This window comes from Chamaea fasciata, unplaced genomic scaffold, assembly GCF_029207755.1.
Source record: "Chamaea fasciata isolate MVZ Bird 193981 ecotype frontalis unplaced genomic scaffold, bChaFas1.0.hap1 SCAF_6, whole genome shotgun sequence".
In the NCBI taxonomy this organism is placed as follows: Eukaryota; Metazoa; Chordata; class Aves; order Passeriformes; family Sylviidae; genus Chamaea; species Chamaea fasciata.
The window spans coordinates 72,659,238-72,679,379 of record NW_027094091.1 but is presented as its reverse complement, the minus strand read 5'-3'; the positions used below and the strand labels follow the sequence as shown (position 1 = coordinate 72,679,379).

Here is a 20,142-nt window from a genome sequence, read left to right as displayed (position 1 = left end):
ATTTATTCTTACCAATTATCCTGAGTTAGCAGAATTTCTAATTTACGTGCCTTGAGCATACACACCCCCCCCCCGCCACACACTTTTTTCACTTTTTTATCTCCTTACATGACAATATTTGCAAAACATCAGATGAAGTATTTCAGCTAACTAATTTTCCATCCACCAGCAATAGCATGGCCTACTGATAGAAAAGTTTCCTGGCTTCAACACTGAGCTCTCAAGCAGCTTCTAAACTTGAAGTGGGCATTTTTATTTGTGTGTCATTACTACAAGCCCTTTTCAAGTTTAGAGCTACTCCACATCAGTTCTATCCTCTAAGCTCTGGAAACAAACTGGAAAGCTGGGTGAGAGCTAAGACACATGGAGCTTTTTCAGAGCACTTTGGAAGCCAAAGTTATGGAAGACTTTTTCCACTTTGACCATCCATTCTTTGTTACGCTTGGCCTTCGTCCCCTCCTGTCACCTTAAAAACGAAAACAACACGTTCATTATTATTCATGGAAACTCATCGGATACAGAGAAGGCATCTCTTTTTCCCCCCCAGCTGTTCCGTTTTTATTTCTTTTGGGAAAGACCTTTGCTTGGGCAGCAATCCTTTGAACTGTCTCTGTGCCACTAAATTCACAGGAAGATAATCATTTGCATTGGCTTCACTGATTCTTATCTGCAGGCTAAACAAGGGCCCCAGCAGCAGCAGCTGCAGCCACGGGTCCCAGTTCCTTGTGCCGTGGAGTACAGGGATGCTGGATGCACCTCAGCTGGCCTGGTATTTAATGTTACATGTTTACAGTGCTCCTTGGTGCAACCTCGGTTCCTGACTGGGGCGTACTGGATGTTACCACAGGATAAATGCTTATTTCTATTAGTGCTACTCCTAATTACATGAAATGAGGCACTATCTATTGCAGCTGACATAATTGCATTGACCATTACCTTGTTATTCTCCTATGAGACAGAGAGAAAATACTATCTTACTTTTTAAATACCAGTAATTAAATTATATATTTGTATTTCTCCTTTTGTAAACAAACTCTTTCTGCCTCTTCACAAAAAAGATATTTCCATGTGTTTGGTCCTTCTTGTTTTTCCTGTCTAGGTCACCTCTGATGATTCTGCAATTGCTTTTCGAGACTGGATGAGCAGGACCATGATCAATATTCCATATAAAAAAATTCAGGGAATGGCATTTCAGTTATCTGCACTCTATAATTGTATACTTTACATTGCTATTATCCTTAAGCATTTTAACATAGTGATGTTTTCCAAAACCTCTGCCTAGCTTAGGAGCTTCAGCTGCCATGTCTACTGTAGCCTCAGAACTCTTTTTCTGAAATGAAATGTTTAATGCAGAAATCTGTGATATACACAACGGGTTTATTTTTTTTTCCTAAAGTACCACTCTTTCCAGGTTTTGGCACTAAACATCTGCTTCATTTATTGCCATGTTGACTGTTTATACAATTTGCTTGGTAATTCTGTATTTCCCTGCTGAAAGATTTGTCTTTGCCTTGAACAGCAGCTTGACTCGTGCTGTGCGTAACTGGTTTATGTTTTATCTTCACATTTGCTCTCTGGTCACCATGCACAACATTTCCCCTGAAATTCCCTTTACAACAGAGTAATGTTCATGTAAAACCTCCCTTTCTGTGTGCCTCAGATTACACACAAACTCTCACAGCCAAAAGACACACGTGTCCAAGTCAGTGCTACACACAGACGTGACACAAAGACACAGAAGATAAAACTTTTCTCTCAAGCTCATGGACAGGCTCTGAATCCCTTTGCTGTGAAGTTCCTGCTGCAGCCCCTTCTCAAGCTGCAGAACCCCACCTCTACATACAGGAGATATATCCCTGTATCGGGAGTTTATGTACACCTGAAAGGGGGTTTAGAGCAAAAGAAAACATTTCTTACAATAGCTCTCAATTGACTACACAGGAGAATAATTTGCAAGGCTCTGTATATTCCCTTTCCCTGAAACATTCTGTATTTGTTATCTTACCTTCAAAGATACTGCAAATGGGGCAACACAGGAAACCACAGACATGCGTCAGGCTTTGTGAAAGGTGTATTATGAATGCAGAGTATGAATTATTATACATGTGTGCACGTGCACATCATAGACTGGAAGTACAATACATAAAAGTGGTGCTCAATATTAACCAAAATTGCAGTCCCAGCTGTCTAATTTCGAGAAAGTAGGAGCTGTGTGTTGAGCATCCTCAAAGCTAGGCTGTGCTTATTCAGAGTAACAGCCGCCTTGAAGGAATGAAGGACTGTAAAGCCAGGGCTTTAGTACTCATATCCAGGCTGAGGTCAGAGACGACACAGTGACAGCAGACAGCGGAACCCTCCAAAGTGACACTCCATTTACCACTTTTTCGAAGCAGGCGGGGCCGCGGTGGAGGTGGAGCCGGCTCTGCCCGCCGCGGGACCGGCGGCCGGGCCGGAGATGCGCTGAGGTGCCCTGGGCCGGGCTTCCTGCTGCCCGCACACCTGGGAGCGGGGCGTAGGCGGGGGTGGGAGCTCAGGGCACCGCAGCCGTGAGGGGGGCCGGACCGGGGAAGGCAGTGCCGGTAGCCCTGCGGGAGCATGGAGCGCTGCTCTCCCCCCGCGCCGGAGCAGGAAGCGGTGGAAGCGTGGCTGGATGATCACGGCGACTTCACCCGCTCTTACTTTGTTAGAAAAGCCACGAGGTAAGACCGGAGCGGCGGCGGATAGAGGCAGTTCCTTTCTTTACAGGAAAACCTCGTTCTTTGCCATTTCACTTCGCTGCCTCCAAAGAAAATAAAAAGAAGCGACTCCCACCCCACCCCCGCCGCCCTCACTCTCGAAAGAGCAAGAACTGAAACCACCACGCAGCAGCTCCGTCCGGCTGCCACCGAAGGGCACATGCGGCATTCCCCGCGGGCTCTCGCCTTTAGTCCCCGGCCCGCGGCCGCTCTGCGGCGGGGAGCTCCCGCCCGGCACCGCCAGCCGCTCGGGGAAGCTGTGCTAGCCCCGCAGCTCCCTGCCCTGGGCTTTTAGTTATTTGTTTTGCGTTCTCCTCTGTCCAAAACAGATATGGTCAACTTTTCGTGAGTAGCGAGTAACTACGTATTTCCCCGCTCTGCGAAGTAGGTAGAAGCCTCAAAGAGCATCTGTTATCGTGGGGAGGGCGGGTTATATCAGTACTTAGTCATCTCAAAACAAAGTGCTGCTCTTCAAGAGCTCCGTCACCCTGTGGGTTCGTCACCTTTTTCTGACATGAGGGCGGCCCTCCGGACCGGCGAGGGCCACGGGTTAAGCGCCGAGGGAGCTGATGAGCCCTTCGCGGTGCATTTGAGACCGGAGCTCCGCCCGAGGAGGGGGGCTCGGGAGCCCGTCCAGTGGGAAGAGCGCCTCTGGGACGCCGCGCCTTCCCCTGGGGGGAAGGCGGAGGTGCAGCCCGGACAGGGCGGCGGGCAGGGAGGGGATCGCTGCCCGGGGAGCGGGGTGCAACCCGGGCAGGGAGGGGATCGCTGCCCGGGGAGCGGGCGTGCTGCCGGCAGGGGGCGGCGCGGGGCCGGCCGCTCCGCGTTCGCCCCTTCTCGGTGCCGGTTCTTGCGAAGAACCCAATACTGAGGACCTGAAGAGCTCGTCTGGGCATTTTCCCCCCTTGGCCTGACATGCTGCCTTTTGGAGATAAGACGAGGTATTTGCTCACTGTTGTCACACACTTCAACAGCGGGAGTTCAAGTTGAATTGGAGTAAATTCGGCTATTTTTAGAAGTGGAGTCAGGTTTCCATTTTGAATATTTTCCGATAAACAAAGCCGTGGGGATGCAGAGCCCGGGCGATCTGCAGCTCCCACGGTATATCTTAGCGAGAGCTCGGGTTAGTAAGTCCTGCGGTTGGCTCCTCGGACACGCCGTCTCCGCGGGCTCGCTGCGCTCCCGCTCCCGAGCCGCTCGCACCATCTGCTCACCGCTGCTGGTTTGCTTCTTCCCTGAGTCACTTGGCGGGCATGGATGCATTCTGATTGAGGTTTTGCTGCTGCTGCTCCTCTCTGCATGGGATGGGGCGGTAAGAAGAGAAACCCCCATTAATAATTGACTCGCAGAGAGCTAGAAAGCTTCAGGGGTCACCTGCTTTCTTGTGACCATCTGTCAGGCAATCCCCTTTCTTCTGCTGCTGCTTCCTTAGGTTCATTTAACAGGAAAAAAAAAAGCTTTAAAAATGTCTTTTAAATGTTGATTTTTTTTTTTTAAGGCTGTACATAGGTGCAGGATGCATAGATGGAAGTAATTAACCTTGATGCTCTCCAGAACACCAGTGAGTGGTGTGGCACTGGGCTTGTTTGCCCAGGAAATAGGGTGCTAGCAGCTTTGAGAAGTAGCATTTTCCTAGTCCAGCCTGTCACACTTCCTTTGGAAACTGGATGTAGTATCGAACAAATAAGAATGCTAATTAATAGGAGCCGCTGTGTCAGATTTGGTTTCCCCATGGGCAAGTTTGGTTAGTCTTTTTTCTCTCCACTCTAAGGCACAGTTTTGCGTTTGTGCCGTTCTGAAAGAGGCAGTACTTCAGAAAATACAATTCAGTCGAGTGTCCGTGATGGCAATGATGCAGTTAGAGCGGGGTTTGCAGAAGGGCTGTGGACTTTCTAATCTTTGCTTGGCAACAATTCTGTGATGTTTTTGAAATGGTGGAAACATTGCAATTGTCTCAAAACTCTCTTGTCTGCTGTCTTGCATGGAATAGTTCTTGGGGTTTTTTGTTTTGTCCTTATTTAAATAGAAAACGATATACAATACGGAATACCTCTGTTATATGTAAGTTTGTATTTGAAAAGACAAATGACAAATTACTTGACTGTATGTTGGTTCAAAGATGATAACATGTAGAGCTGAGTGGTTTGAAAGAACTGTACTTTGTAAAGAGGTTTAGTGTTCCTCTTGGTAGTGTTATTTAGGGCTAAAAGAAAATCCTAGCATCTAATACCATGCTTTTAGATGAATCCTTGCAGAGCAGCAAACAATGAACAAAGACTATGCTGTTAATGTTTTGCTACTTAACATTATATTTACTCTCTCAAGTAAAGCAGTGTTCCCTGAGCTACTTTCACTCTCTTCTAATCATAATTTACTGCTTCTTTTTTTTTTTTTTTTTGTTTTGTTTTGTTTTGTTTCATAATATGCAGAAGTTCTCACAGGTCCTGAAAACAATAGACCAAGAAGTTAGTTCATTTGGTATCTTAGGGAGCACAGAGGCATAGTCAGCTGCACGTTCTGAGGCACAATTGCTAATGGGTAAAGATAGTTTCTGTATCTGTTTCTCAAATATTTCTACATAGGAATAGGAAAAGATCAACAGCTCCATCATTTATGACTGCATAATACAAGCTGTTTCCACTCATATTAATGAGCTTTGAATTAGAACCTAATTTAGCAATTTTATAACGAGTGTTGAATAGTTAGTATATTTTTTCTGCAGTTAATTAATTCCCACAATGTTTTATATAGTAGTTCTGCTGGTAATTTCCAGAGACAAAGAAGTTTTAATTAGGTGTCTAAATAATACTTAGAAGATGCATGCTTTGTTATTTTTTAAAGTATGGGGTTAGGGTTGTCATCTTATATAATGGGGTAGGTGCCTCCTGATCCAGTTTGCATAGGGCAGTTTGAGATTAGTATCTGTTTTCATGGTTTGAATAAAAATTGTATTTTCTGGCAAGGTAGCACTTTAAAAGATGTTACTTTCTAGTCACAATTTGTTCATAAAGTGGCAACCGTTAGAATCGCTGTGCTCCTCAGTCCATATTCTGGATTCTTGGAGAGAAGGGCTGCAGGTCATCAGCTGAACAAGTGTGCACCTGTGTCCTTCTCTCCCCTCCAATGTGTTGCAGAAGGTGAGCACATTCCAAGGGCTTACACCCTGTGTTTTGATCTGCAATGCCTTGAGGCTGGCAGTGTCTGCAGGAAGGCCACATCCCAGCCTCCTTCCAGGCTGGGCTGGCTTTGTGGATATTCTCCGATAAAAATGCCTTGATTGAATTGCACCTGAGCAGTGCGAGGCTACAATCCTACAAGCCTGTCATCCAGGTGATCAGCTTTGAGTCCTCCCTCCTTTGATTAGGTGAATAAACTGGGATCCCGTAAGTAGGAAGGTGTGGAATCAGTTATTTATTACTTTTATTTCATACCAGGGAGGTGAGTGGTGTGTGCAGGCAATATAAATAGCTGTTATGCATGAGGTGCTGTTCCAGGATGATCAAAGGACGAGATGAATTTGGTTCGTTCAGTGAGACTGTGCTGGCTGACAAAACTTCTGGCTGGAGAGTTTGGTACGGCAAACCTAAGGGTCAGGAGTTTCTAAAAGCCTCGCTCCTATGAAGTTTAAGCTTGCACTTTTTTTCTCAGCTCTTGTTATTTTTCCCTTCCCAAAGTTTTAGAATTGCCTATCATATTTTGGCTTCCCAGAAGCAGAAAGGTTTTCAAGTTAGGTGATTCTGCTTTGTTGCTACAACTATAGTTGTTCTAACTAGATGCTATAAAGGCATAATCTGCAAGTTTTTGTTGGGTTGTTTTGGGGGTCTTTTTGTCACATTTATGGCTAAATTCATTACCCTCTTGTCTACCTGAAGTTTTATCTTTTTACATTCCTTTAAACAAAGAACCCATGAATTACCATCCTCAAACATCGCACTTATTTCAACCCACTATGGAATATTTCTGTACTTCTGACTTCCTGTTTGTCCCTGTTTTAATAAATATGGGCATGATTCTCTTAGTGCTCTTTGCACTCAGAAGCAGCAGAGTGCCCAAACAGCCAAAGTAAAATTTCTCCTCTCAATTAGAGTTAACTGTATTGTTACAGGCAGCTTTTATCTGATTCCCTAAATGTATGATGCCATGAAGACAAATTATTGACCCAAATCTTATATGCCCTTCTGTGGAAATAAGATTATTTTTGTTATAAATATGTCTTGGCTTATTAGCAGATTTTAGAAATATTTACAAATTAATAAAGCCAGAGTTGTATTTGGAAAAATAAATGTTTTTAACAGTTTGGTACTTCACACTGCTTCACTAAGGGCTCCAGAACTGGTGTTTACTGGGAAACGGTGCTAAAATTCAGATATTGCATTACTTGAATATATCAATTACATTTATTACTTGGAGAAAACTCAAGCACAGTTGTTTGGGGTTTTTTTTTCTTCTTGATGGCTGGTGGACAATCAATTTGTAATGTGCTGTCTGCGGTACTACATTAGTCAGGACATTTGCCTTCTAGTCTCTGTCTAGAGGGCTTTTAAAAATGTCTTTCAGTTTGAGCCAGCTATCTGAAGTTGAATCTCCTAAATATTATGTGTCATATGTGTTCTGTGCATTGGTAATGTGTGTGTGCTTAATTTTTTTGTAATTGAATGAAAATTCTGATTTTTCAAAGATAAAGCTACTGGAGGTTTTCTGCACTGAAATGTGCTGTGGCCTGTGTTTTTCTTGAAAAAGTGTTGCATACAAAAAGTAATAATCCTAAAAATGCACAGGTATAGCACTCCAAACATGAGCTTGGTAAGTAGACAGTGGGCTTTGAACTTCCGTGATTGAAGGACCCCAGTAGCTTTCCAGTGGAGGCTCAGAATCCTGTGCAGATAGTTGAGATATGCTGAAAGGGGACTGTCTTTTCTAAGTTACCCAATATAAAGCATTTACAAGAGGGCTGCAGACCGACTGATTCTTGAGACCATGGCTTGAAACTCACCGGAAGCAGTGGTGTTAATGCAGGGGATCAGAATATTTTCTCCCACTTACTTGGTTTTATTGGATGTTTACTGAGCTTTTCTGAGAACTAAGTACAGGACAAAAATCAATTTCTGTGAAATCTTGGAGAGTTTTTCTTGTTGGTGTAATGATGTTCATAGTTATCCCACTTATAAATAATGTATCCATATCCTTCCTTATGGCTTTCATGATAACAGCAAAGTTTTAAGATGATCCCAAAATATTTTTAACTACTGATTCAAAAAGCATTCAGGAAGGTGAGGAATGTTACCCCTATTCATCAAGTTGCAAATGTGATTGACTACTTCTGGCATTTGTTGTTGGAAATCAAGTGAGGTGAATGCTGGAGTATTTTGGAAACTATCTCTGAAGCAGCAATTACTGTAGACTGAATAAACTGTCATTTGAGAAATGATACGAAACCACTTACTAGCGATTTACATCTTAAATTCCCCCAAAGCTCTAAACTGAACTCCTACACAGAATCTTTGGTATGGAGATGAACTAGTCAGCAGAAACTGTGAGTAGCTACGAGGAAAATGTGCTTTCACTCAGTTCTTGCCCTATGTGATAAAGAAACAAATGGGTGTGCAGAGTACATTAATTAATGCCTTAGAGGATGAAAATCAGATGGGGCGACCCACTCTGATAGTTAACGGCCTTTTTGCCTCCTCATGTTTCAGGGTAACTATGACCATATTACAGTACTTTTGATAATGCCAATAGGCACTGAAATCTCATTTCCACTGTTGGGTGTTTTTTTGGCTGTAACTGGGGAGACTTTAGAGAACAGTGTCAGATTTCTGGCAACAGGGGAGAAAAGTGGAGCTGGGGTATACATTGCCTCTGCAGGAGACTTAAGGAAGTTTGACACCTTTCTTTGATTTCTAAATTGTAGAGCATCATAGAGTATCTGCTGAAGAATCCTCATGTGAGGATTTAGGCAATACCTTCTTGACTTGAACTAACAGGATACCACCTATTTTCATTTTCACCATTAAAATGTTTTGGTTTTGTTGTGGAAAAAATATAAATAATAAAAGCACAGTATAGAAGTACAGATTTCTTTACTGGAAAAGAAACATAAATTTACACGGAATGCTTTCTGACTTATATGATTGACTTGAAGAAAACTATATTTAAAAAAGGCATTAAATAAAAAAGGAGCTATTTGCAAAGTGCCAGAAAATATGCAACTCAAATAGCTCGTGGTTATTAACACAATGGTTGTAATTTCACATTGGCTCTGGCACTGAAAATATTGCCACAAAATATATTTGCTTAGTAAAAGATAGATATTTTCCAGCTTTTTTGTACATTATGGATAACTCACCCCAGCAGAGAGAGCCATCCCAGAGCCTCTGCAACACTTCAGTCATACCTAATCCCTGGTTTAGGAATTCAGGTGGAAATGAAGTAGTGCCGAAGATTTACGTGAAGTCTTCAAGCAGGTCTGAATTTAACACTTAATCCATTTTTCACTGAAATTACTGGTATTGTTCTACTGCTTTCCCAACAAAATCATTTGGTACCTACTTATTTGTAATTTATTTTTTTTTTTGAGTTTGGAGCAAGAAGCAAACATAGGGAGGAGAAATAAAGATCAGGTTTCAGAATTCGAACTTTAATCCCTGAGGATTTAGTCTGTCTTTCTTTATAGTGCAAGTAGAAGGTCTCTTCTGTGGAAGAAATCTTTCTTGTAAAAAGTGAAGCTTGAAGTTAGGTTTTTAAAGAAAACTTGAAAATAGCCAAGAATAGCTCTATCAGCATTTTTCAATTTGAATACTTTTGCTACAAATAATAAAGCAATCTATGCCTTCTTAAAAAAAAAAAAAGTTCAGACAAGATTAAAATTTCATCATTCTAAAAAGTTATTTCAGTCTCTCATGAGCATGGTTTGAATCAAGAATTAACATTCTAAGTTAAGAACTGTATTCAAACAGAAGTCATTTGTGCCAATTGAAATTTTTAAAGCTAAATGTATGCAAATATATTTGACAGTTGTGCTAAGAAACTGTCATACTTCATATTCCAGAACTGCTTGCCTACCTCCATGAGAAATGGCATCTCCACTAACTATAATTGGGAAGGGTTTAAGGAAAAACATCTATTGTTTCTGTCAATCTACTCTTTTAGTCAGTTTGAAAACATTTTTTACAGTCGGTTTCCTGTTTCCATCTTATGAGGCCTTATACAATTTATTTAAATGTTTCCATTGCTAGAAAAGAGACAAAACCACTTAGAATGTGATTGTGAAAGAGGAAGGACTAGAAAGAAAATGGGAAGGCAAGTATAATATCCAAGTGGCTTTGCATTTCAACCTCCTTTGCTAAAACTGAATAGTTTTGGAGTTTTTGCTAATGCTTTAAATGATTTCTGTGTCTAAATTATGTCAAGATGCTGGAGAGAAATTTGAAGACATCTAGTGGTTATTTTATGGAAGGCAATTGAGAAAACAGTTATGAAGTTTAGCTTGAAATACTGTTGATTTCAACATTGGCAGGATTATGCTACAGGAATTCAGAAACTTGAAAGCTGGCATTTTCTAGTAGGCAAGTTTGTAATCCCTCTCCTAAAGTGTGCTACCAATAACTGCTGGTTTGAATGAAAAATTAGGAGTACAGTCCATGTAACTACTAAAAAATGACATATTGTATATATGAATGGTTTGTGAGCAACAGAGAAAACAGTATGATTTGCTGTTTCACTGAAAACTTATCACTGTGTTCTGTTACGGAAATGCAAGCGTTAGGCATTCTTTGTGCAAGGTAAATAACGTGCAGTCTTTACTGTCATTGTTGCATCTCTGTATTACCTTTGCATTCTGGTTTTTTGTACATTTTCTCCAAAGGTGCCAAGCAGTTGTGCTGAATGGTCACATGGGTGTGTTCTTACATAGGCAGTGTGGTTATTGTAAGCAGGACAATCGCAACCTGGCTGATAATACTTAAACATCTTCACTGGGTTGGGTTGCTGGGGTTTTTTTTCTGAGAGAAGTCTGCTGTGTACTTAGAAGAGAATCACAATGAAGGAAAGATGGGTACAATAAATTATTTAATATTCCCAGTGTATGAGTAGCATATTGATTAGTGTTGTGTCAGTATGGTTTGATGCATACGGCACAGGAAATACAGCAAGGTGCTCCTCAGCTCTATGTGTGCCCTCCTGCATGACCTGGCTAAAGACACCTTGCTTCCTTGTGCCTGTGTTTTCTCAACCATCGATTTTCTATTTTTATTGCCTATTAATACTGAAAACTTCTTGCACTAGGGACAGGTCTACTTTCTGTGCAGCATTTAACAAATTGGGGCCAAAGAGTCTTAATTCTGCTGAAGCTCACAAGGTCTCATGTGCTGCAGATTATGTGTGCTTGTATATAAGCAGTGACAGAGGGGAGGATCACACCATCTTTTTTTCTTTTTTTCTTCAATGTTTTGCCTGCCATTGCATTTTATATCCCCTTCTTAGCACTATCGCTTCAAAATTCCTCTCCAATTTGTCATCTGCTGATGAAGTCACCAGCCAAATTCAGCTGTCACTACTGTCATGTTTTATAGTGGAAAGACTGGATTTGGCTGATAGGAGTGACTAAAAAATGGTAACTTCATATTCCACTATTCCTGTTCATGAGCTCTGGGATAAATTACATCTTTGTATTAAAGGATCACAGTGCAGTAAAGGATGCATCCTGGTCGTCAGGAATATGGGTGCTGTAACTCCTCAACTCGCACTGATTCCCATCTTGGGATAGAGACACTGCATTGAGTTTAACTGTCTGCATGGATCACTGTGGATCAGTATCTGCTCCTGCAGCTTCCAAGTTACAGCCAGGGTCTTGGCCTTACAATCAGCACTTGACAGTGCCAATGCTTACTGAAGACTGTTCGTATGAATAGTCACAAGTGTTGGTTTCTTGAAGTCCTTTCAAAATGACATCTTAATTGCACATGGCACTCATTGCTGATTTCCAGGAGCCTCACTGGTGGCTCAGGATGTGTCTCGTGTCAGATATCTGCTGAGCTAATTCTGTGCTGTGAGAGTACTTGTGTTAGTCATAAATACCCTTCTTGTCGTGCATTGTAAAATAGGACTGAGTGTCAACAAGCGAGCGCGTGTCAAGACACAGAGAGATTTTAAAAAGAGTTAGAATACGTCAGCTCATGCGAAATGCTGGTTCTTCCACCCGTGTGTGTAACTGGGTGAGTAAAAGGAGCTAAATAGTTTCCTTGTTAGAAGAGGCATTTGGTAAAGGTCACTGAACACTGTTCTTTTTCCAGTTGAATTTGAATGGCTTTCCTGTTGCCCAAAGTCAAATGCTTTAAAGGCTTGAAGTTGAAAACCATGCTTTAACCAGTTTAGTTAGGGATTTGTTGTTGTTAATCTAAAGAGCCTTCTGAGAATCACGCACTGTGTTGGCAGATTATTGAACCATCACCCAAGAGAAATTAAAGGACAGGAATATGTTACTCATAATTATGCAGCTCCACATACAGTTCTGTTCAATGTTTAAGTGATTCGTAAACAGTGCTGATACCCAACAAGTAGTCAGTTCTTGTTAAACATAATTCCTTCCACGTGAAAGGTTTTACAGCTGTGTTCCACATCCCTCAATAACCTCCATAAGAAATGTATGCTTATTTTACACAGTAAAAAGGCAAGAGGGTAAAAAATTAATAATCTCACGGCCACAGATTGGGAACAGGTATTAGCATTCAGAGTACATTGTTCTTACTGCTTGCTATTGCTACACCATTAAGGCCTGGGAAAATCATAACACAGCATTGCAGAATAAATAAAATGACAAGTTTCTACTGATAAATCAAATTTCTGCTGTAGCTTTTTCTTTATGCATGAAGGGTAACAGATTCTTTCACTGCCCTGCATCTTGTATCAATGCATTCACGTATGTAAATCAGAAGAGAAAATGATAGCTTTTTATATTCTCCTTTCATCAGGAGTAAGTGAGCAGTGAATCAGATTGCTCTGCAAACTGCTGTCACCAAACAACAGCACAGGTTCATTTCGAAACATGCCTTCAAACATGTGCATTTTCAATTACATGGCTTCTGAGTTGTTGGAGAACACCCTTCACCTGGTACTATGTTATTACTGCTGCTTTTCAATCTTACCTTCCATTAATGCCAGTCCTCAGTGCTCAGAAACGAAGTCAGCACACACATGAATCTGGGTCAAGTCACCAATATTCTTTAAAACTATCAGGTTTTCTATACCTACCTTCTTGTGCCTCTGAGGTTTAAATGCCTCCAACTGGCACTTGCAGGTTCTTTTCTGCAGCCTTAGTGCTAGATGATAGTTTCGTTTTGGAGAAGCTAAAATTTTTTTAGAAGGTAATTTTTTATTTTCAGGAGATCAGAGTAAAACAAAAAGGACATGCAAATAACACATCTGCTAACCAGAGTTAGCAGCACTGATTTTAGAGGTTGTACTGTATTTACATAAGGGTTTTTGTTTCTTAAGCTTTCTAATTCTCTTAAGGCTATTTCTGGTCATTTAACTGAAAATTTTTATTCTTTCTCATTCGGTCTAATAAATGAAAATTCCAATTCCAAGTGTTACCAAATGCTAGCTACTTATTTTGACTCTCAGTGAAACAGCTTTTGCAAATGTGACACTGTCCTGTGCAAATCATATTATACATTGCAGTAATAAATGGTAACAGCTCCCACATTTAATGTTCATTCTGTTTAAGTACTGGAAAGTAATACTGTTAAAGTCAAATTTCCAAGAATATATTAGTTGTTCTTTCTTCACTGCAAGAAACACTTGGACGAGGTTACTGCACAAAAAGATAGGTATCACTGCTTTAATAAAGGAGGATCATTGGTTTTTAATAATTCAATTTTTTATAGCACGTTTGCCTACAGTTGAAGTCTCCAAATGATATGAGATTGATAAAACTTTTTCAAGCCTTCCTAAACAAAGTCAAATGATTTTCCTTTTGTGGATGGTTTGCTATTAAAAATAGTATTGTTGGACTTTAGATTTTAATTGATCACTTTGCTTTGAGATAAGGGTTAATTGTGCTTGCAGTATTGCATCCTACAGCAAAGATCAAGGTGTGTTGTAAGGAAAATAAGACTATTGTACAGTGCTTTTCATATGTAATGTACACCGATGCGTGTAACTGATCAGTAGCTGACTAACCTGACTGACTTCCATGGCTTCATTCAGCTTCACTCTCAGAATTCCTGTGGTCTGCTGAGCAAATAAAAAATATCCCAAATTTAAAACATGACCACCATGAAAGGTTTCCAAAAGATCAAACTTGTTAATAGGATTTTGCTGTTCCTAGGCTCGTATGTTATGTAATACAGCAAAACCCCATTTCTTTTGAGAGCTGGGCATGTGCTGTGAGGAATCCTCGACACTGAGTTAATGAAATAAAAAGCCCTGTATTTAAAAAAAAAAAAACCCAACCAACCAAAAGACAAAAAGAAACTGAAAGAAAAACCCCTCAGATTTTGGATAAGAAAATATTATTGTGATTTAAAAAGTATACTCATATTATGATGATATGCTGTATTTAGTGAGGACATAATTAGGGTTGGCTTTCTAGTGCAAACTTAATTTGAGAAGCACAGTTAAATACTAGAGATGCATGGCATTTTTTGATTGGTGATGAACTCTTAAAAGTGCCATTTTAGGGTTATTCAGTATTTGGGGTTGAGTTAGACAATAAGTGTCATCTGCAAGGAAAGGAAATAGGAGAGATGCATGAAAACAGTCTATTCTCCTTTGAAGGGGGTTGAATTGGTAATATTCATGTTTCTTTGATGTTTTTTTAAGCAAAACTTCTGTGCTGTGAGTCAGCATTTTTTATTACCTTGGAGGGCAGGGGAAGTTAACTTAAAACCAGTATATTGGCAACAGAAAAATAGGAAGGGCTGCAGGCGATTGAGAGAGACAGAGTTCAAAATTATCTTTTTAGAGGTTAAAACCAGAAAGTTTTCTCATCAATTGAATATATATATATGTCTTATACAGAAATTCAGATCTTAGGAATGGAAAGGACTTTTCAGTCACAAAATGATGGTGTAAACTTCTAATTTGGACTCTGAAAGCCATAGCATAAGTGATCCTCCTCTGCCCTATTCAGGTATTTTCTCTAGGCAAAAATAGCTTCTTTTTTTATGGGGCAGAAAATGTTACTGCTTAATCTGGGCTGAGTGTTGCATAAAATTGGAGACTGTTGATACAGAGGAGTCTAAAGGTGCATCAATGCCCTCTGTGTGAAAAGGTTTAGTTACCCTCTCAGTGTATCATCATCCAATATGCGCTAGAGGATTTCCAGTTCACGTCATTTGCTGTACTTTTGGTTTTGTTTTACAGAGAAATGGTTAATGCATGGTTTGCTGAGAGAGTTCACACCATCCCAGTCTGTAAGGAGGGAATCAAGTCCCAGAGCGAAGCCTGTGCCTGTCACCAGCCTGCCTGTGCCGAGACCTCCAACTCTGGGACACCAGCGAGGAAAATCTCCGCTTCTGAATTTGACAGACCCTTAAGGCCTATTTTTGTCAAGGACTCAGTAGGAGCAGTGAGCTTCCTCTCTGGCTCTGACAAGAAGGAACAGATGCCTCTGCAATCTCCAAGGATTGAGACCAGTGCAGGGGATCAGTGCTCAAGACTATTAGAACTTGTGAAAGATATTTCTAGTCACTTAGATGTCACAGCGCTTTGCCATAAGATCTTCCTACACATCCACGAGCTGATCGCAGCTGATCGCTATTCCCTGTTCCTGGTGTGTGAGGACAGCTCCAACGAGAAGTTTCTCGTGAGCAGGCTGTTTGACGTGGCAGAAGGATCCACCCTAGAAGAAGCTTCCAACAACTGCATTCGCCTGGAGTGGAACAAGGGCATTGTGGGTCATGTGGCGGCCATAGGGCAGCCTCTCAACATCAAGAATGCCTATGAGGTAAGCCAAGGAAATTTATCTTCAGCAGTTCTTGGAAAAGAAGAAGCTGCCACATTATCAGCTGCCAGAATATTGCCATTTTAGTGCCTGTATTTGGTGCTGTATTGACTTCAAGTGGTCAAGATGCAAACTTGACAGCATGGTTTTGGTTATAGTACGTGTATCATAGCTAAATGTGCATACAGAAAAGTGAAGCTAGGACTAAAAAAAAAAAATTAGAGTTCTGTTGAGGTCATTATTCAGAGTTCGATACTGAGGTGAAGAAATGAAACAAGCCATCTCTTGATAAAAGCAAAACCACAAACCACATTTATGAAACAGTGTTCCTCTGTGGGCACAGATCTTTCAGTTTATTTAAGTAATTTCTTCTTGATGATAAAAGGTAAACCAGGGATGGTTAATCCATGAGCATATTTATTATAATGATGATCTAGGCTCAAAAAAAAGCTTCTCCTAGGGTTTGGGGCTTTTGTTCTTTATAGCAGTGGTCTTTAATCTATGCAGTCATGTTCCACACAAATGTTTTTCTGTTAACACATTGACAGTAGCAACTTTAAATAATTATTGGCTGGTAATGGAACCTTTGTTATCCTGGGTAACAGTCAAAATATTAAACTTTTCTTAATCTATAAACGAGGGAAGAAAAAGAACTGGTCTTATAGGCCAGCAGTCTAAAAATTGCATTTTTTTCTTGTATTAGGATCCAAGATTCAATGCAGAAGTTGACCAGATCACAGGGTATAAGACTCAGAGCATTCTCTGTATGCCAATAAAGAATCACAGGGAAGAGGTAAGTTGCAATCTTGGGATCACTTCATGGAATTTCCAGTCATTCTGATGCTTTAAACTTTCATTAGCTGGCAGTCATCATCTTCCGACCATCTTTTCTTTTTTTAGCAAGATGGCTTATGTTTGTTTAGACTGTAATTTTATCTTATCTAGTTGAGTAATGTAAGCCAAAGGGAACTGTCAAGAAGAGTTTAATCCCAAACGCAGCAGTTGAATATATGTATTTAACTCCAGAAGTGCTGTTCCTGCTTCCTGTATTCAGTATCTGTCAGCATTAAAGTTCCCTGCACACTTACCGATCTATCTCAAATTGTGATTAAGTTACTGTACTTCAGCTTATTTTGTATCTATGTTGCTTAATTCAGAGGGCACAAACTGGGTTTTATCATTGTCTAAAAACCTGATTATTTTTACACTCTCTTAACTCAACATGGTTCCTAATTTATTACTTATGAGCAAAGTGCCTGACATCAGGCATTGAAAAACACATGGTGTCAATGTGATTCAGAAAAGTCATCCTCAAGTCATAACTTAAATCACTTCTGATTTGAAACAGTGTGAATGTGCTCACTGAACTCTTGCCTGTATTTTCTGACCATGCTGCTTCTCATGGGAGCTCTCTCATCCTGTCTCATGCTATTGCAGTAGGGAGAATTCTTATTATGGACTAACAGCACCTTCTTGCCCTGATTATTTGAAGAGTGAATTCAGTGAAGTCCATGAAAGCAAATGAATGGGGAAAAGATGAGATGCACTCTTTGACTTAGGGAGTAAGGAAAGCATGTTTGGGTTTTCTTTCAGCCTGACTGTAGTGGCCTTCAGCCACATCACTAGTTCTAGAACACTCATAAAATATAAGGCTCTCCACACAGTGTGTCAGAGCTCTGGAGATTTTGCTCTCCTGGAATTCATTTATTTTTCAGAGCATTTATAGTTTGCTTCCAGAAAGCTCAAGTTCCCAAAAAGAAGTGCTGCCAAGATTGATTTGAAGACATCATAGCGTCTTTTTTCTGCTCTTCCATCTTTTACCCCTCTTGTAGAGCGTCACCTTGACTTCTACTGCACTGAACCTTTTTTTTTTCATTAAATGAATTGATTAAACTCCAACATTAACTTGTTTATTCAATCTCATTCTAGCCAACCCAGATGGTCAGCCAGTATTTCCTGTCTTCACGTACTGCAAATTTCAGCTTAAATTATTTTGTTCCATCCTTCCAAGGACAGCACTTGATCCTTTCCTACTCCCACTCCTGCTTAAAGTCTTCCCCTTTCTACCTGGCAGCAGCCACTGCTGGCCCTGGGCCAGTGGATGAGCAAAGCAGATGCCATGTGAAGAACTGTCAGGGACCAGTGGTCCATGTCAGGCTGATGCAAGGCTTCCAATTTCACCCAAGCCAAGCTATTTTCTTTTTGTCAAGTGGAAAAAGATGGCATGCTCATGGAACTGGGCACAGACATGAGCTACCAAGCTCTGCTGGCTGGGGAGTGTGGAAATGCTCACTTCTCACCAGGTGCTGCTGGTGGGTGGGGAAGGAATGAGAGCTGCAGTCTGTCCAGACCACCATGACTTAAGGGCTGAATAAACTTGCAATGGGCCATGTCTTTGGGCAGCTTCCTCCTCCTCCTGAGCGCATCAGCAAGCGGAAATGAAGCAGGAATTTGTTTATTTCGACAAGTTCAGCCAACCTGAAGCTTGAGGAGTGTTACACTCACAGGCAATAATCTGAAGGTGTTAAACTGTAAGATTTCTTACAGGAAAGGATGGCAGTTCCTAATTTTTTTCAGAGTTTTACAGTCTCTACCAGAAGGTTTTTCTCATTCTTGCTGTAACAAATGACTGACATGTTTTTGGACAGACATTGGAGTCAGTGAATCAGTCCTTAATTTTCCATTTGCATTCTGCTGCTTTTTTGGTTTAAAAATCCCCCAAACAACAAAACCAGAATAGTGGCTCCTCCCTGTTAAAATAATAAATAGATAAAATTTTAAAATCCCCAAAGCTGCTCTAGAAATATTGAGGCTTGTGAATGCTGCCTTAGCCCAGGATGTCAGCAATCACAGTCAAAAGATGACTCTGGAAGACATCCAAAAATAAACACTGAGAAAGAGGAGCAACTGGGGCTTTCTGTTTGTTTGTTCAGTATTAGTGCTATTTTTTTAAAAACAAAAGAGTCAGTAATTGAGAGGAGGAAAATCTCATGCTGATTACTAAATCCTTTGGGCCTGCTGAAGTACAGAGATTTTTCCAGTTGATGTTTTTCACATTTGCCTATATTTCCACGAGGCATGTGAGAAACCGAAGTCCCATTTAAAAATAACAGCTAGTAAGAAATTCCATAAATGCAAACAATTTGATTCACAGAAGAGCTCATGGAAAGGACCCAGGAATTAGTAACAATGAGACACATTGCTGTGCAATAAGAGGACTTTACCTTTGATATGCTTTTGTATACACTTGTAAACAAACAGTCATTTTGATAGGACTGGATAGGGAATAGACATCCTTACTCCATTCCTCAGCTTAAACCAACTTGTGCAGCTCTCCAGAGATGGAAGACTCAGTATAGCATAGCTCTCCACCAGATTTGGAATACCTGGAGAATGGATGGTCTCTGACGCGCAGAGCCACAACAGCTACCACATAACCTCTCCAGGAATGACACAATTTTCTGTTATTGCGGCTTTTTTTTTCCTTTGGGCTGGGCATAGTAATTTTCATAAAAGTCAATCTCAGTTTAATTTGTACTAAAATCTGTAGGATTTTCTCATATGGAGCTTTTAGCTGAATTAACTGAGACATCTCTCCCAGACTGTAAGCATGTAAGATTGAATTTCCTAGTAATTGGCTAGGGAAATGTTGGGTTTTTTCTGCCAATGCTCACTCAGTTGTTTGGTTTATTGTTTACTGGGCCCTATCGCCTGTCACTGGGAAGCTCTTCCCAACAAATCAGGGGTGCTACTACTTACAACAGCCTTTGAAAGTCCTCTGTTGAAATTTATTGTGTAAAATGGGACTGGGCATGTTACCTTTAGCCAGAGAATTTATTTTCTCCCCCAGTGAACCCTTCAGATATCATACAACCCAATCATTGCAGGATAGAGCAGGTCTAGCCAAGCTGTCTTTAAACAAACTCAGTTCCAGCAGCAGTCTTGCTGCAGGATTATGGAGATCAGTAGTTGGCTCCTTGGATGGATTTTCAGCTTATGCTGAGACACACATTATAGTTGCTAGACTGCTGCAAAGTGTGGAGGCTACTGCTAGCATGAATGATAGAAAGGGATGTGAAATTTTTGCTGATAAAAAATGAAAGTCTGTAAATACAGTTCTGTCACTGCAGGATAATTTTATAAGCTTGAATCCAACCTCTACAAGGCCAGGAAAACAAAGTAAGGTCAACACCACTTTGTCTTCTGCCGTGGGTATGTTCTTTTATCAAAAATGTCAAGTTTCCCATTTTCTGTTACCATTCTCTGGCTTTAATGTAATTTTCCTCCTGATGCCCGCAAAGAAAATAGAAAATATATTTCCTTAAAAAGCAAAATTAATTACATCAGAAGTCAGCTTAAGTCAGAACATACTGAAAAAGGCACCAGCTGCCTGTAGAGCTGGAACAGCTTTCACAGAGTTAGGCCTGTAATTTTAACGTACAAAAATTTGCAGCATGAAACTAT

At 40.7% G+C, this 20,142-nt stretch overlaps 1 protein-coding gene across 6 annotated transcripts in view; it reads left to right on the top strand.

Moving 5' to 3' along the window:
* Nucleotides 1-20,142, top strand: part of PDE5A (phosphodiesterase 5A) — a 106,096-nt gene that overhangs the window by 52,969 nt on the left and 32,985 nt on the right. For 2 of the 6 annotated variants that reach the window (XM_066184875.1, XM_066184874.1), the window contains exons 1-3: nt 2,437-2,699; nt 15,099-15,681; nt 16,382-16,471. In XM_066184875.1, the coding sequence (XP_066040972.1) occupies nt 2,596-2,699; nt 15,099-15,681; nt 16,382-16,471 (777 nt within the window). In that variant the 5' untranslated portion in view covers nt 2,437-2,595. Of the gene's footprint in view, nt 1-2,436; nt 2,700-3,490; nt 3,677-3,959; nt 4,048-15,098; nt 15,682-16,381; nt 16,472-20,142 lie in introns of those variants that run through there. The other 4 variants (XM_066184876.1, XM_066184877.1, XM_066184878.1 and 1 more) reach the window with 3 other exon arrangements.